This window comes from Babylonia areolata, chromosome 32, assembly GCF_041734735.1.
Source record: "Babylonia areolata isolate BAREFJ2019XMU chromosome 32, ASM4173473v1, whole genome shotgun sequence".
Classification (NCBI taxonomy): domain Eukaryota; kingdom Metazoa; phylum Mollusca; class Gastropoda; order Neogastropoda; family Buccinidae; genus Babylonia; species Babylonia areolata.
Genome location: NC_134907.1, coordinates 22,389,250 through 22,406,749, shown reverse-complemented (window position 1 = coordinate 22,406,749; position 17,500 = coordinate 22,389,250). Strand labels below are relative to the sequence as shown.

The 17,500-nt window shown below is 46.3% G+C and overlaps 2 protein-coding genes across 2 annotated transcripts in view; both read right to left on the bottom strand.

Annotated features, from left to right (window-relative positions):
* LOC143276642 (protein-glucosylgalactosylhydroxylysine glucosidase-like) overlaps positions 1-11,798 on the bottom strand; it is a 26,893-nt gene extending 15,095 nt beyond the window's left edge. Inside the window, exons 1-6 of the mRNA XM_076581259.1 lie at positions 11,776-11,798; positions 4,375-4,504; positions 3,842-3,914; positions 1,672-1,885; positions 625-920; positions 1-63 (exon numbers count right to left, since the gene is read on the bottom strand). The exon at positions 1-63 is cut by the window's left edge and continues 227 nt beyond it. Coding sequence (XP_076437374.1) covers positions 1-63; positions 625-920; positions 1,672-1,885; positions 3,842-3,914; positions 4,375-4,504; positions 11,776-11,798 — 799 coding nt within the window. The remainder of the gene's footprint in view (positions 64-624; positions 921-1,671; positions 1,886-3,841; positions 3,915-4,374; positions 4,505-11,775) is intronic.
* A 22-nt stretch (positions 11,799-11,820) lies between these two features.
* LOC143276641 (putative malate dehydrogenase 1B) overlaps positions 11,821-17,500 on the bottom strand; it is an 18,323-nt gene continuing 12,643 nt past the window's right edge. The window contains exons 10-12 of the mRNA XM_076581258.1: positions 14,161-14,177; positions 13,919-13,945; positions 11,821-11,883 (exon numbers count right to left, since the gene is read on the bottom strand). Coding sequence (XP_076437373.1) covers positions 11,821-11,883; positions 13,919-13,945; positions 14,161-14,177 — 107 coding nt within the window. The remainder of the gene's footprint in view (positions 11,884-13,918; positions 13,946-14,160; positions 14,178-17,500) is intronic.

Below are 17,500 nucleotides of genomic sequence, written 5' to 3'. Positions count from 1 at the left end.
ACGGCAAAGACATGAGGATGTAGTACAGGCTGGAGTGGATGGTCGTGTCAAGGTCGTCGTCACCTTGGGGGAAAGGGGTCAAGGTCAAATAAGTGTCGTGTGTGTGTGTGTGCGTGTGTGTGCGTGCGTGTGAGTGCGTGTATGTTTGTGCATGCCTGTATATGCGTATTTTGATGATGATAAAGATGATGATGATGATGATTGCTCTTGTTGTTGCAGCTGCTGCTCATGTTGTTGCTGTTGTTATTCTTCTTCTTCTGGTTATTATGATCATTACTATGTTGTTGATGTTTTTAGTATCATGTCACCTCCTACATCAAGTCTGCCAGAATTTCAGCCAATCATTATGATGATGATGATGGTGATGATGATGATGACAATGATGATGAACAGTAGCAGCAGCAATAGCAGTAGTAGTAGTCTAATCAATATCATTATAGGTACATTGATGCTGCTAGAATCATGCCACCTTCCAGATCAAGTCTGCCAGAATTTCAGCCAATCATTATGATGATGATGATGGTGATGATGATGATGACAATGATGATGAACAGTAGCAGCAGCAGTAGCAGTAGTAGTAGTCTAATCATTATATGTACATTGATGCTGCTAGAATCATGCCACCTTCCACATCCAGTCTGCCAGAATTCCAGCGGTCAGCCCAGGCCTTTTCCTGCGTTTCCAGCAGCATGTCGGGAGTTACCGCCCGTAGGTTCAACGCCTTTTGAAAAGAGTGGCGGGCCTTGCTCTGCTCTTTGTCGTAGGAGGAGAAAAAGATCCACTTCTGCGCGTGCCGGTCACGTGGTAGGGTGAGGGCTGAGGGGATATCGGTCCAGAAGATGTGGATTTTCCCGATTTCTGCTGATTCCGTTTCTGTGATGTGGGTTTCCCCGTAGACGTGCATGCACGTGGTATCGCATCTGTCCATGGGGGAGGGTGGGGGGGGGGGTTGGTGGGGGGGCGAGGGACAGGGGGCCGGGGGTGTGGGGCGGGGGGACAGAGAGAGCAAAGCATTGCTAAGTGAAGACGGCTTCGAAAGCGAGACGCGTGCATTGCCGCACCCTCAATCGTGCACGCACGCACAAACACTTACAACACTCACATGCTTGCACGCACGAACGCACGCACGCATGCACACTCTCACACACATATGTTTGTGTGCGACAAATATGTATGTGTGTGTGTCTGACTGCCTGTGCGTGCGTGTGTGTGTATTTGTGCGTGTGTGTATCGGTGAGGGTGCGTATATATATATATATATATATATATACGCACCCTCACCGATACACACACACACGCACACACACACATATATATATACGTGTGTGCGTGTGTGTGTATGTGTTTGTTTCTTTTTTTGTATCATCACCCCGTCCCCCTAATGTTCAGCATGTGTTTCAGTGAATATTTCAACTACAACTGGTAACTATTTTACGAAGTACAAAAAATATTTTTTAAATAATTGGTGTAGGAAAAAGGGTACCTTAATCTGATGGGAACACACCGATTCCGTGTCGCAGAGACTTTTTCAAGCGAAACTTTGTCGCCCATTCATAATCTTAAGGTGGATTTGATCTTACACCAATTTAGGCCTATCATTTTAAACTTCCATTTACCACGTCCAGCAGTGGCCATCATCTTCATGTGTATAAGTGTATAATGTGTATTTACCCGGAAAGATCCTTCACTTGGGTGGATTCCTTGATGCCAAGATCCACGGTACTGTTCATCTTCGATCTGTCCAACATCACTGTCAGTTCCTGCTGACTGGAGTCCGTGCGGGTCACGTGAACCTCAGTGACCAATAGCTGCACGAGGCGCTGGTGGGCGTAGGTCATGACCTTAATCTCCAACCCCTCGGCCCGGATGGTTTCCGTGAACACGGCTGTCGGGGAACCCCAATGTGAGTACAGCCACTCTTTACGTCTCCACCTGTAAATACAGCCCCCCCCCCCCCCCACAACCCCACACCTGGCCCCTACCTCCCACCTTTAAATACATAGCCACCCTTACACCCCACCTTAAAATACATAGCCACCCTTACACCCCACCTTTGAGTACATAGCCACCCTTACACCCCACCTTCAAATACATAGCCACCCTTACACCCCACCTTAAAATACATAGCCACCCTTACACCCCACCTTTGAGTACATAGCCACCCTTACACCCCACCTTCAAATACATAGCCACCCTTACACCCCACCTTTGAGTACATAGCCACCCTTACACCCCACCTTCAAATGCATAGCCACCCTTACACCCCACCTTTGAGTACATAGCCACCCTTACACCCCACCTTAAAATACATAGCCACCCTTACACCCCACCTTTGAGTACATAGCCACCCTTACACCCCACCTTCAAATACATAGCCATCTTTACACCCCACCTTTAAGTACATAGCCACCCTTATACCTCACCTTTAAGTACATAGCCAACCTTACACCCCACCTTTAAGTACATAGCCAACCTTACACCCCACCTTTAAGTACATAGCCACCCTTACACCCCACCTTTAAGTACATAGCCACCTTACACCCCACCTTTAAGTACATAGCCACCCTTACCCCCCGCCTGTAAGTACATAGCCAACCTTACCCCCCGCCTGTAAGTATATAGCCAACCTTACCCCCCGCCTGTAAGTACATAGCCACCCTTATCCCCCGCCTGTAAGTATATAGCCAACCTTACCCCCCGCCTGTAAGTACATAGCCACCCTTACCCCCCGCCTGTAAGTACATAGCCACACTTACCCCCCGCCTGTAAGTATATAGCCAACCTTACCCCCCGCCTGTAAGTATATAGCCAACCTTACCCCCCGCCTGTAAGTACATAGCCAACCTTACCCCCCGCCTGTAAGTATATAGCCAACCTTACCCCCCGCCTGTAAGTACATAGCCACCTTTACCCCCCGCCTGTAAGTACATAGCCACACTTACAGCCTTTAAGTTTAACCACTCTTACCTCTCACTTATGAGTGCATCGTCATCCTTTCCCATCCCGGGGGAGGTGGGGGCGTGGGGGGGTATAGGGGGGGGGTATAGGTGGCGGAATGGTTAAGATACTTATCTGCCTATACAGTGTCTGTGAGGGTCTGGGTTCGAACCCTGTTCTCGCCCTTTCTCCCAAACTTGACAGAAAACCAAACTGAGATCAAGTCATTCTGATCAGACCCCCATGTACACACTTAGTGCACTGAAACTGAACGGCCTTCTGGAGGCAAAATTCTTCAGAAGATATTCTCTCTGACAGGTTCACAAGCATACATGCAATGCTCTCAGGGGGCTGACTAGCGTCTATGCTGCTGGTCAGGAATCTGCCTGGCAGATGGTGAAGCGTACATGGATTTGTCCGGCCGCATTGTCGCCTCCTTGAGAAACTGATACAGAAAACATCCCTACCCATCTGAGATGGGTTTTGATGGGCTGCCCATCACAGACGTGGGACTACCCACTGGGGTCCCAGCAGAAACCCATGTTGGTTCCACCGTCAAACCCCGTTGCCACAGAAACCCATGTTGGTTCCACCGTCAAACCCCGTTGCCAATCTCAGTGGGACCCACCTGTGTAAGGCTGACTGGGGCCCATTTGGCTAACCCATGTAGGACCCATTTGACTCTGCTGTCTAGGGTCTTGGTATAGTGATACACATATGTGTTTTTGTTTGGGGGCTTTAAGTGCAGAGGTATGTTATTATGCACTATTGCGTTTGTGTTTCATATAAGGAGCTTAGAGTCCATTATATGGGGAGTTTGAACCATGTAAGTACTGTGTCATTATCATCGTAATTATCATCATCATCATCATTACCCCAGGTATAAGTACCCAGGTACCCTCACCTCTCCACATATCCAAAGCGTAGCTCCTCGTGACTTGCACGCCCTCCACACGGACGTGAACATCATGTATGGTCTGTATGGCAGCACGATGGGTCCATCCTGTCAAAAATTGAAATATCCCTCAGTTAGGTTAAAAAAAAAAAATTTTTTTTGATCAAATGATTTTTTCCCCATTCATATCTTATATTTGCCCCCGTGATTGGATTTTTGTTGTTGTTGTTGTTGTTGTTGTTGTTGTTGTGATATTCTGACTTATTTCTGAAGACGGGGAAGGAAGGCTGAGAACTTTCTGATCATTTGTCACAACATGCTGTGTGCTCTGTGTGTGATATTTGGAAAGGTAGGACTTATAGTTCATGAAGGGCGAGTGATGTCTGAAATACATTTAATCCATGTGATGAAGATCTGTGGTTTCCTTTTCGTGTGTGTGTGTGTGTGTGTGTGTGTGTGTGTGTGTGTGCGCGCGCGCGCGCGTGTGTGTATGTGTGTGTGTGTGTGTATGTGTGTGTGTGTGTGTGTGTGGTCTCACCTACGGGACCATTGTAGAGACCATTCATATACACCACAGGGCTGTAAAGAACAGTGGCAACATGACCGTTTCCGATCGCTGCCATCATCCGAAAATCCACCCGACTTTGTCCCGTGCTGTTTTCTGTAGGAAGTCTGGAAAGTCATGTTTAATATTTCACACACCAGTCTGTTATCTTTAATATTTCATACACCAGTCTGTATGTTTGATATTTCATACACCAGTCTGTATGTTTAATATTTCATACACCAGTCTGTATGTTTAATATTTCATACACCAGTCTGTATGTTTAATATTTCACACACCAGTCTGTACCTTTAATATTTCACACACCAGTCTGTACGTTTGATATTTCATACACCAGTCTGTACGTTTAATATTTCATACACCAGTCTGTATGTTTAATATTTCATACACCAGTCTGTATGTTTAATATTTCATACACCAGTCTGTACGTTTGATATTTCATACACCAGTCTGTACGTTTAATATTTCATACACCAGTCTGTATGTTTAATATTTCATACACCAGTCTGTTATCTTTAATATTTCATACACCAGTCTGTACCGTTAATATTTCACACACCAGTCTGCACCTTTGATATTTCACACACCAGTCTGTACCTTTAATATTTCATACACCAGTCTGTACCTTTAATATTTCATACACCAGTCTGTATGTTTGATATTTCATACACCAGTCTGCTGTCTTTAATATTTCATACAGCAGTCTGTATGTTTAATATTTCATACACCAGTCTGTATGTTTAATATTTCATACACCAGTCTGTACCTTTAATATTTCATACACCAGTCTGTTATCTTTGAGATTTCATACACCAGTCTGTATGTTAAATATTTCATACACCAGTCTGTTATCTTTGAGATTTCATACTGCTGCTTCGTTGCTGAATTGTTCAATATGTTGAGTGGTTGGTGTTTTATGTGAAAAGGTAGAGTTTACCATGAAGGGAGAGTGGGAGTGGTTGGTGTTTTGTTATGTGGAAAGGTAGACTTTACCATGAAGGGAGAGAGAGTGGTTGGTGTTTTGTTACGTGAAAAGGTAGAGTTTACCATGAAGGGAGAGTGAGAGTGGTTGGTGTTTTATGTGAAAAGGTAGAGTTTACCATGAAGGGAGAGTGGTTGGTGTTTTGTTACGTGAAAAGGTAGAGTTTACCATGAAGGGAGAGTGGTTGGTGTTTTGTTACGTGAAAAGGTAGAGTTTACCATGAAGGGAGAGTGGTTGGTGTTTTGTTACGTGAAAAGGTAGAGTTTACCATGAAGGGAGAGTGAGAGTGGTTGGTGTTTTGTTACGTGAAAAGGTAGAGTTTACCATGAAGGGAGAGTGAGGTTTGGAATACCTTCCATCCATGTGCTGAAGATTTCTTCCCTTTGGTGATTCTATATACCACCAATGGAAAAGACGCGCGCGTGCGCACGTGTGTGTATGTGTGTGTGTTTCTATGGCTTGTTTGCTCATCTTTCGGTCGGTGTTATACAGCCTGGTATGTTTCACATTGACATCACCGCCATGATAGTCAATTTGTTATGCAAGTGTACATACAAAAAAGTGTGCGTGGATGCATACGTGTGTGTGTGTGTGTGTGTGTGTGTGTGTGTGTGTGTGTGTGTGTGAGTATGTGTGTTTGTATGTGTGTGTGTGTGTGGGGGGGGGGCGTATGTGTGCATGTTTGTGTATGTGTGTGTGCACATGTGTCTGCATGTTTGTGTGTGTGTGTGCGCGTGCATGTGTGCGTGTGTTTGGCGCAAGGAGGAGGGGAGTGGTGAGTGTAGAGAGGCGGGGGGGGGGGGGGGGGGGGGGGTAGGTAGGCAGTGGGTTGGGGTAGGGTTGGGGTAGGGTTGGGGTAGGGTTGGGGTAGGGTTGCACTAAAGTTATCTGTGAGCACCCTGGGCATCATCTATGATGCCTACGAGTAATCACGCACAGACACAGACACACACACACACACACTCACGCTCATATTCATCCACTTACGTGTCAGTTTCCAAAATCCAAGTTTTCTTCCAATCATCTGGGGACCTTGCCGCACTTCCGACAATACCGGAAGTGACGCAAAGTAGCAGAGCGAGAGTAATTCCCGCCATTTGTTTGATCGATGAACTGTAACACCCACAAGATGGCAGGATAGTGGCTATTGTACAACACCTCAACCCTCCCCCGAATCTCTGTCTATATATACATACATACATACATATATTATATATATTGTCGCACACTCCAGAAATCTGGGCAAGCCCAAAAGTCAGGAGACGTGGACTTTTAGGGTCGACACCGCGCAACACACACTCCCAAGAAGGACGCAGAAATCCGTGTACGATTTTACAACTTTTATTCACACAATCACACACATATGGGTACAGGACCTACTTCCTAAGCTATCCCCAAACCCAAACCCTCGCCCCCACCTAACTCCAAACCACCCCTCCTTAACCCACCTTTAACCCCCCACCGGGACAAAATCAAGAAACGAAAGAAAAACGAACCAAACACATACACACTCGCACATTCACTGCACAAGCGGCAACGTTCATTTAACTCATCTGTCACTCGTTGACGGACTGAAAAATCCCTGCTCCAGGCTGAGAGTCGAACGCTGACTACAATCTCTCCCTCGACGTCCAGCTCACCCACAGAGCACCCCACCAGATGAGTCCGGGAGGTCGCGGCAAGCAGGGCAGGCTGCAGTCGAAGGTCGACGCCGAGGGACGATCTGGATCCCCAGGGTGCGACCCCAGGGTTTTGTGTCAGCGCTCGGCTCCTCAGGTGGAAGACCCCGAGGGGCGACCTCGGAGCCGGGACAGCAGAGCAGTCGATTTGCCGCTACTTGACAAGCAAGCTGGGGACGGGGATAACCCCCTGTCAGTACCAGTCCATAACCGCATAACCCTATGCGCGTTGGGCGACCTAAGAAGCCACAGGTTGTGCTCTCATTCATCCAACAAGCACTCTAAGGCAAAATAATGAACAACCACTGTCATACACCAATCGCACGACAACATGCATGCCTGGAAGTGAGGGGTCCGGAACCTGCCAGGGTACCGGCCGTCGCCCTACTTATACGGTGGCACAGGTCAACCCAAGACTCGAACCCCAAACCTTGTGCCGCGCATCCTGAAGCACGCTCCCACAGCGCTACGCTGCCAGAATCGAAGGCCCAATCAAGGTAACCTCCCTTGCACAAGCAGACATGTTGGAACAGAACATTCAAAAAGGAAAAATTACGATAGCGTCAGCACATGGCTGCCAAAGCCATTCGGATCACAAGCAGAGCAATTAAAGTGAACAAATCAATACACAAACTCTTCCAGTGCTCGGTCCATACAGGGAGAGAACTCAGTAACCTATTATTGCCACAATAGCTTACACGGAATACACTATCTTCTGACACGCTGCTAACAGCGGCCACTTACGCAGGTTTAAGGACCTATCGAAACACAGTATTTCCCCCAACGTCTCCCTCACATTCCCGATACTAACATCAGCTTGTAAGCTTTACATATCCAACGTACACTCTGTCGAACAAATTACGGAGATTATACTATTCCCTCACACTTCCTCACAAGTGTATTAATATAAACTCAAACCCGTAACACACGGAATGATAATTATAACACTGGACCGTTACATCAGGTAATCGTAACAGTTTCATAAAGTGACCCCAGCCACTGTCCAACCCACAGACCTCCCAAAAGTGGAAAAGACAACTAAAGACACTCGAAACAGTTACCGCCTGATACAAGGTTACCTCACGACAGCTTGTGATGGGCGAAGGTGGTGACTTGGGTGGGACCTTCAGCCGGGCACTGCAGCCTCTGCTCACCGGCTTGCTAAAAATCAGGCAGAGGTTCTGGCTGGCCAAGAATTCCTCTCCATCAGCCTTCCGGGCCTCTGCCACAAGTCACACCTAATCACAGTCAGCTGCAGCCAGGTAAACGGCAGGTGAGCGCGAGTTCTGCACTTGGCACGCTAACCGGCCAAAACACACATTGCACGCACTGCACTGCAGTTGCAGTCATGCCAATGTGACAAGAGCCCTCTCGCTCCTACAGAGCGGTGTGTGCACGTGCTGCACAACTCTTACACAGGTAAAACGAGTGTGCATACACACGCTTTTACCAAACCAAGAACACGTCAGAAAACATGATCCAGAGAAACTGGGATTCGAACTCCCAACCATCGGAACTAACACCACTTTCACCGGCCACTGAGCCACACTAAATCGCTCGCACTTCCGCCTATACTTCCGCAGCAACGAAAGGTTGGGCTGATCCGTGACATATATATATATTTATTTATATGTGTGTGTGTGTGTGTGTGTGTGTATAGCGTGTCTGCATGTTTGCTTGTGTATATATGTGTAACTTTGTTCGTGTGTGTGTGTGTGTGTGTGTGCGTGAGTGTGTATGTGTCTGTGTGTGTTTGCGGTGTGAGTGTGCGTATGGGTGGGTGGGGGGTGTATGTGTGGGTGTGGATGTGGGTGTGTGTGGCTGTGTGTGGGGAGAGGGGTGTGTGTGTGTGTGTGTGTGTGTGTGCGCGCACGTGTTTGCGGTGTGTGTGTGTGTGTGTGTGCACGCGCGTGCTTGCATGCTCGTGAGAGAGAGAAAGATCGAGAGTGTGTGTGTGTGTGTGTGTGTGTGTGTGTGTATGAGACAGACAGACAGAATCAGACAGACACAAAGACAAACAGACTGACTGAATGACAGACACGTCACACAGAATCCACAACCCGCAAAGAAAACCAAAGACTTTTTACCCCCACCCCCACTCCTCCCCCCTCTCCCAAAACAAACGACAGACAGATAATGGTGGCACGCTTGTTTTTCAAACAGCAGCGAAACCCATCAGCCACAGGCACAGCCATCAGAGACCACTGTCCTCACTGATTGCAGTACGTACCTTACAGTACCTTAAGGTCAAGTTGTTCCAGAAGGATGTCCGGTATACTTTCATCAGGTGGTAGGAGTGGAGTCCTTTGCAGCAGGTCTGTTCGGTGGCGGAAGGGTAGTCAGTGGGAAATCGTTGTCAAACACATTACCTTTCACTCTCATTTAAATACCTGTGTTGATGCAACCCCACTATCAGATGTTGGCCCTGACCAAGGGAGTTTAACTCCCATGCCAACATAGTCATCTCCCCTGATAATATTCCTGTGTGAACATGAGTTAGGAGCGGCCACACTCTTGGTGCGGAAATGTGTCTGGGCGTATGGTCTGAGTTCATTCCGTCATGAAAGGTGGCAGAATGGTTAAGACGCTCATCCACCAACACGGTGTCCAGTACGGAGTCCGCGAGGGTCTGTGTTCGAATCCCGGTATCGCCCTCTCTCCCAAGTTGGACTGGTAAATCAGACTGAACGTCTAGTTCCCTGACTGGTAAATCAGACTGAACGTCTAGTTCCCTGACTGGTAAATCAGACTGAACGTCTAGTTCCCTGACTGGTAAATCAGACTGAACGTCTAGTTCCCTGACTGGTAAATCAGACTGAACGTCTAGTTCCCTGACAGGTAAATCAGACTGAACGTCTAGTTCCCTGACTGGTAAATCAGACTGAACGTCTAGTTCCCTGACAGGTAAATCAGACTGAACGTCTAGTTCCCTGACAGGTAAATCAGACTGAACGTCTAGTTCCCTGACTGGTAAATCAGACTGAACGTCTAGTTCCCTGACTGGTAAATCAGACTGAGTGTCTAGTTCCCTGACTGGTAAATCAGACTGAACGTCTAGTTCCCTGACAGGTAAATCAGACTGAACGTCTAGTTCCCTGACTGGTAAATCAGACTGAACGTCTAGTTCCCTGACTGGTAAATCAGACTGAACGTCTAGTTCCCTGACAGGTAAATCAGACTGAGTGTCTAGTTCCCTGACTGGTAAATCAGACTGAACGTCTAGTTCCCTGACTGGTAAATCAGACTGAACGTCTAGTTCCCTGACAGGTAAATCAGACTGAGTGTCTAGTTCCCTGACTGGTAAATCAGACTGAACGTCTAGTTCCCTGACTGGTAAATCAGACTGAACGTCTAGTCATCAGATGGGTCAATGAACCCAGGTCACATGCACAACACGTGCTTGGTGCACTGGGAAAAAAACGAAAAGAAAAGAAGAAGAAGAAGAAGAAGAAGAAGAAGAAGAAGAAGAAAACATAAAAACCCAAAACCACTCTTGGCAACACAAGTGTTGTCCCCTGACCAAATTGTGCAGAAAAAATCCACTCTGATGGCTACAGAAATATGCATGCATGCAGTCAAGGCCTGACGTGCGTTGAATTATGCTGCTGTCAGGCATGTGCCTAACCAATGTGGTGTTGCAGATATGGATTTGTCCGAACGCAATGACGCCTCCTTGAGAAGCTGAAAGTGAAACTGAAACTTCGCCCTTTTTATCTCTAAGAATTGACAAAAATAAGACGGCTATATCAGCAAGAAACAGTTGAAGGAACACTGCAACAGCCACAATCTGTTCCAGATCACAGACGCAGACTAGTCACAGAACTTAGGGCCTAAAATGTTTATGATATCACTACAGATTAAAACATGGTTACGTTGCAAAGATTCTTTTATCACAACAAAAAACTACATAAATAAATAAAGGAACAAATAATCAATTCATTAATTAAAACAAATGAATAGCACAACAAAAATTACTAGATAAACGAATAACTAAATGAATCAAAAGAGAACACACACACACACACACACACACACACACACACACATTCCCTCTGATACCACTCAGATTGGAAAGACGTAAAAACTGAAGACCACTACAAACAATATTTCTAGCGCAATAAACATTCCCTCACAAAACAGACACAAATGCACTTAAAACACATCACCTTGTTTTCCACAACCAGAAAGCAAACGCAGCACAGTTCCCAATAAACTTGCTACATACTATTGTGAGTTCACGAGCAAGACGCCACTGACCAGATCGTGTTCACACGTAGCGGTCAACATGCACCAAGGACACAAAGGTATCCACTGACCAGTGTTCACATGTACCGGTCAACATGCACCAAGGACACAAAGGTATCCACTGACCAGTGTTCACATGTACCGGTCAACATGCACCAGGGCCACAGAGGTATCCACTGACCAGTGTTCACATGTACCGGTCAATATGCACCAAGGCCACAGAGGTATCCACTGACCAGTGTTCACATGTACCTGTCACCATGCACCAAGGTCACAGAGATATCCACTGACCAGTGTTCACATGTACCTGTGAATATGCACCAAGGCCACAGAGGTATCCACTGACCAGTGTTCACATGTACCGGTCACCATGCACCAAGGCCACAGAGGTATCCACTGACCAGTGTTCACATGTACCGGTCAACATGCACCAGGGCCATAGAGGTATCCACTGACCAGTGTTCACATGTACCTGTCAACATGCACCAGGGCCATAGAGGTATCCACTGACCAGTGTTCACATGTACCTGTCACCATGCACCAGGGCCAGAGATATCCACTGACCAGTGTTCACATGTACCTGTCACCATGCACCAAGGCCATAGAGGTATCCACTGACCAGTGTTCACATGTACCTGTCAACATGCACCAAGGTCACAGAGGTATCCACTGACCAGTGTTCACATGTACCTGTGAATATGCACCAGGGCCATAGAGGCATCCACTGACCAGTGTTCACATGTACCTGTGAATATGCACCAAGGTCACAGAGGTATCCACTGACCAGTGTTCACATGTACCTGTCAACATGCACCAAGGCCATAGAGGTATCCACTGACCAGTGTTCACATGTACCTGTCACCATGCACCAAGGCCATAGAGGCATCCACTGACCAGTGTTCACATGTACCTGTCACCATGCACCAAGGCCATAGAGGCATCCACTGACCAGTGTTCACATGTACCTGTCAATATGCACCAAGGCCATAGAGATATCCACTGACCAGTGTTCACATGTACCTGTCACCATGCACCAAGGCCATAGAGGCATCCAGTGGAGAGACAAGCTTTAACTCGTTGGTTTCTAAGCTTTGGTATAAAATATCTACGTGGATTCAGTTTTAACTGCAATCACTTATTGGTATAAAACATCCGTTTTAACTGCAATCACTTATCTTTTTTGTGTACTTTTCGACTGCATGAAGTAGAGATTGCCACCCCAGCATCAATCTACACAGCCACAGCAGAAAGTGCAACGCCCGGCAGTGACTACATTTCTGGTGCAGCCATCGTCTCTCGAAACGGAAAGAGGCCGACGACTTTTCGACAAATGACGTGCTGGTTGTTTTGTGTGTGTGTGTGTGTGTGTGTGTGTGTGTGTGTGTGTGTGTGTGTTTATGTTGCTTGTTGTTTGTTTCTGAACAAAGGAAATAGAATCCCTGAGAGAAGAAGTCCAAATAGGGACTGGTGCCTAGCAGATATGTGCGTGTATGGATTTGTCCGAATGCAGTGATGCCCTCCTTTAGAATGTGAAACTGGTAACTGACATCCTCACCTGTAATCTGTTTTATCTCAGCGAGCTGACAGCCCATCACTGTCCCGTTTCAGTTTCTCAAGGAGGCGTCACTGAGTTCGGATAAATCCCATATACGCTACGCCACACCCGGTAGTCGGATGCCAGGCAAGCATAACCCAGCGCGCTAGTCAGGCCTCGAGTGCATGCTTGATATATTGATGTACTGTCAAGAGTGGATTTTTTCTATACAACTTTGCCAGAGGACAAGGCTTTTGTTGCACCGGGTTCTTTTTTTTTTTGGGGGGGGGGGGGGATGCGTCAAGTGTGTGCTGCCCACAGGACCTCGGTTTATCGTCAGATCCGAGTGAACAGACACTCAGTTTGATTTTCCAGTCACACGTGGAAGATGGGGTGGCACTGGAATTCGAACCCAGGTCTTCACGGACACTGTATTGGCAGATAAGCGTCTCAACCTTTCTGCCACCTCCCTTCGCACACACACACACACACACACACACACACACACACACACAAAAGCGTATGCGTCAGCAGCAACCATGAAGTTAACGATGACTTCTTGGCCAAAGCTCTTGAGGACAAGTTCTTTCGACAATACATCTTTGTTCATCCATTTGGAAATTAACTGTGCACCCACACTCACTCTGCACAATATCTCAGCTCACACCCACACTCACTCTGCACAATATCTCAGCTCACACCCACACTCACCTTGCACAATATCTCATCTAACACCCACACTCACCTTGCACAATACCTCAGCTAACACCCACACTCACCTTGTACAATATCTCAGCTCACACCACACTCACTCTGCACAATATCTCAGCTCACACCCACACTCACTCTGCACAATATCTCAGCTCACACCCACACTCGCTCTGCACAATATCTCAGCTAACACCCACACTCACCTTGCACAATATCTCAGCTAACACCCACACTCACCTTGTACAATATCTCAGCTAACACCCACACTCACCTTGTACAATATCTCAGCTCACACCACACTCACTCTGCACAATATCTCAGCTCACACCCACACTCACTCTGCACAATATCTCATCACACCCACACTCACCTTGCACAATATCTCATCACACCCACTCTGCACAATATCTCAGTTCACACCCACACTGCACAATATCTCAGCTCACACCCACACTGCACAATATCTCAGCTCACACCCACACTGCACAATATCTCAGCTCACACCCACACTCACCTTGCACAATATCTCATCACACCCACACTCACCTTGCACAATATCTCAGCTCACACCCACACTCACCTTGCACAATATCTCATCACACCCACACTCACCTTGCACAATATCTCAGCTAACACCCACACTCACCATGCACAATATCCCATCACACCCACACTCACTCTGCACAATATCTCAGCTAACACCCACACTCACCTTGCACAATATCTCAGCTCAGAGCCATATCCAACGCACTCACAACATCATAAAGGTTGAAGAGGGCGAAAAACTAACAAAAAAGAGTAGTTGCAACCAACACCTTTTATAACGAAATACGATCAAATTAAAATGTCTCGTGGTAAGAACCAGCCATAATATCTCGTGGTAAGAACCAATCATAAACCTCACGGGAGGGGGTGGGAGTGGAGGGGGAGGGCGGGGGGGGGGGGGGGGGTTGGTGCGTGGTCCAATGAAATGATGATGTGTGGTACGGATGCGCGCGCGCATGTGTGTGTGTGTGTGTGTGTGTGTGTGTGTGTGCCATGGAAGCTGCGATACGTAGGAATGTGTGTGTGCGTGTGTTTATGTGTGTGACGTAGAAGCTGCGATGAGTAGGGGTGTGTGCGTGTGTGTATGGGGGTGGGGATGGGGGTGTGTATGGGGGTGGGGATGGGGGTAACGTGAGAGATAGGCGATGTGTGTGTGTGTGAGTGTGTGTGTGTGTGTCAAAGTCGGGCTGCTGCTCGTCGCTACAGTGCAGTACCGCACGTTTTCTTTTTTTTCTTTCCTGCAAGAGTGTTTGTTTTTTCTTAAAAAAAAAAAAAAATGGATTGCTCTACACAACTTTGCCTTCGACAGACCTTTCTGTAGTTGCCGTGGGTTCTTTTAGGTGCGCCAAGTGCAGCCTACACCCGTTTCATAGTCTCATCTAAAGGACTAGCGTTCAGACCACCATTCAAAGTCTAGTGGGGGGGAGGGGGGGGGGGGGGGAGAAAATACTAACCATTGTGGGATTCGAACCCGTTCGATCAGATTCTCTCGTTATCATCATCTTCACACAGAGAAACAGAGAAAAAGAGCCTTGCAAAATGCTTTTTTTTTCTTCTCTCTTGTTTTACTTTTTAGCGAAATGTACAACCCGAATACAGTATTGTCTACATCATCAAAGCAACGTGTAATGATGAATATAGTATTCAAAAAGCAGAAGAAGAAAACAGACGCATGCAGTTGAATCACTGTTGATGGAGCATGCACAGCAAGGAAAATATACAGCATTTTATATCTATAAAAAGGAGAAGAAGAAAATAATGGTATATAAGAGCATGCACAGCAAGTAAAATAAATAAACCGCACATGCTTCACAAAATCTTCATGAAAAACTATAACAATGGCCATGAAAAATACTAACCATATAAATGTCTTCAAAAAAACAGATGTAATGTACATGCCTTTGTCATAAAATGGGTAGTGAAACAAGCTATTAACAAGAAGTGCATACTAGATACAGGCACTGAAATGAAGGGTTCATTTCTTTCTAATGAGGGTGTGACAGCACACCCACCCATGCCCATACAATTATGGGACCAGCTCCTTCTCACTGAAACACGCCCTGAGCATGTCTCCACCCAAAGCAAGAAAAAGGCTTCCTGCATTGTATGATTAGTCTTCGGATCAGTCTCCGAGTCAAATGGCGCACCACAAGACCCCATGCAAATCAAATTCTTATGAGTTACGTAATATTTTACATATTATCTAATGTGCTGTTTGTTTTTTTGTTTGTTTGGTTGTGTGTGTGTGTGTGTGTGTGTGTGTGTGTGTGTGTTTTCAAGGACTTGGAAAGATCTGTCAAGTATTTTACAGAAAGACACAGACAGTATAGCGTGTGCATTTCTTTCTTATTATTATTCATTTTGTTTTTTATTTGATTTGATTTGATTTTTGTTTTTATATGAGATCTTTGTCAAGCATTTCACAGAATATTACGGACGGTATAGTGTCTGCAGTGGTTTTGGGATTGTTGTTGTTGTTGGTGGTGGTGGTTTTTTTGTTTTGTTGTTGTTGTCGTTTTTCTAGGATTTCTAGGACTTGAGAAGATCTCTGTCAAGCGCTTCACGGAAAGTTACAAACGGTAAAGCGTCTGCTGCTTTTCTTTTTGTTTTTCCCCCTAGGACTTGAGAAGGTCTCTGTCAAGCAGTTTACAGAAAGTTATAGACACTGCGGGTCTTGTTGTTTTCTAGGACTTGAGAAGATCTCTGTCAAGCAGTTTACAGAAAGTTATAGACACTGCGGGTCTTGTTGTTTTCTAGGACTTGAGAAGATCTCTGTCAAGCAGTTTACAGAAAGTTATAGACACTGCGGGTCTTGTTGTTTTCTAGGACTTGAGAAGATCTCTGTCAAGCAGTTTACAGAAAGTTATAGACACTGCGGGTCTTGTTGTTTTCTAGGACTTGAGAAGATCTCTGTCAAGCAGTTTACAGAAAGTTATAGACACTGCGGGTCTTGTTGTTTTCTAGGACTTGAGAAGGTCTCTGTCAAGCAGTTTACAGAAAGTTATAGACAGTATAGCGTCTGCGGGTCTTGTTGTTTTCTAGGACTTGAGAAGGTCTCTGTCAAGCAGTTTACAGAAAGTTATAGACAGTATAGCGTCTGCGGGTCTTGTTGTTTTCTAGGACTTGAGAAGATCTCTGTCAAGCAGTTTACAGAAAGTTATAGACACTGCGGGTCTTGTTGTTTTCTAGGACTTGAGAAGATCTCTGTCAAGCAGTTTACAGAATGTTACAGACAGTATAGCGTCTGCAGGCCTTGTTGTTGTTGTTGTTGTTGTTTTCTAGGACTTGAGAAGATCTCTGCCGAGCGCTTCACAGAAAGTTACCGCATACGGTATCGCAACTGCGGGTTCCATTTCCTTTTGGACTGTCGGTGTTCTGAAACTGAAGCAAAGTCACGGCAACACGTTCAGTTGACATGCTGCCTGGGGGAACTGAATCAACGCAAGCATCTTTCACACACACCGTATATAATTCTAACAGTTTCTTCTTCTTCTTCTCTCTCCAGTGAGTGAGGCCGTCTCTCTCTACCCCCCTCCCCCCTCTCTCTCCCTCTTTCGTCGTCTCCCTCTATCTCCCTATCTCTCTCTGCCTGTCTCTTTCCTTGTCACTCACTGTCTCTGATTCTGCCTGTCTCTCTCTCTGCCTGTCTCTTTCCTTGTCACTCACTGTCTCTGATTCTGCCTATCTCTGTCTCTCTCTCTGTCTGTCTCTTTCCTTGTCACTCACTCTCCCTATCTCTGTCTCTCTCTCTGTCTGTCTCTTTCCTTGTCACTCACTCTCCCTATCTCTGTCTCTCTCTGTCTCTTTCCTTGTCACTCACTCTCCCTATCTCTGTCTCTCTCTCTGTCTGTCTCTTTCCTTGTCACTCACTCTCCCTATCTCTGTCTCTTTCCTTGTCACTCACTCT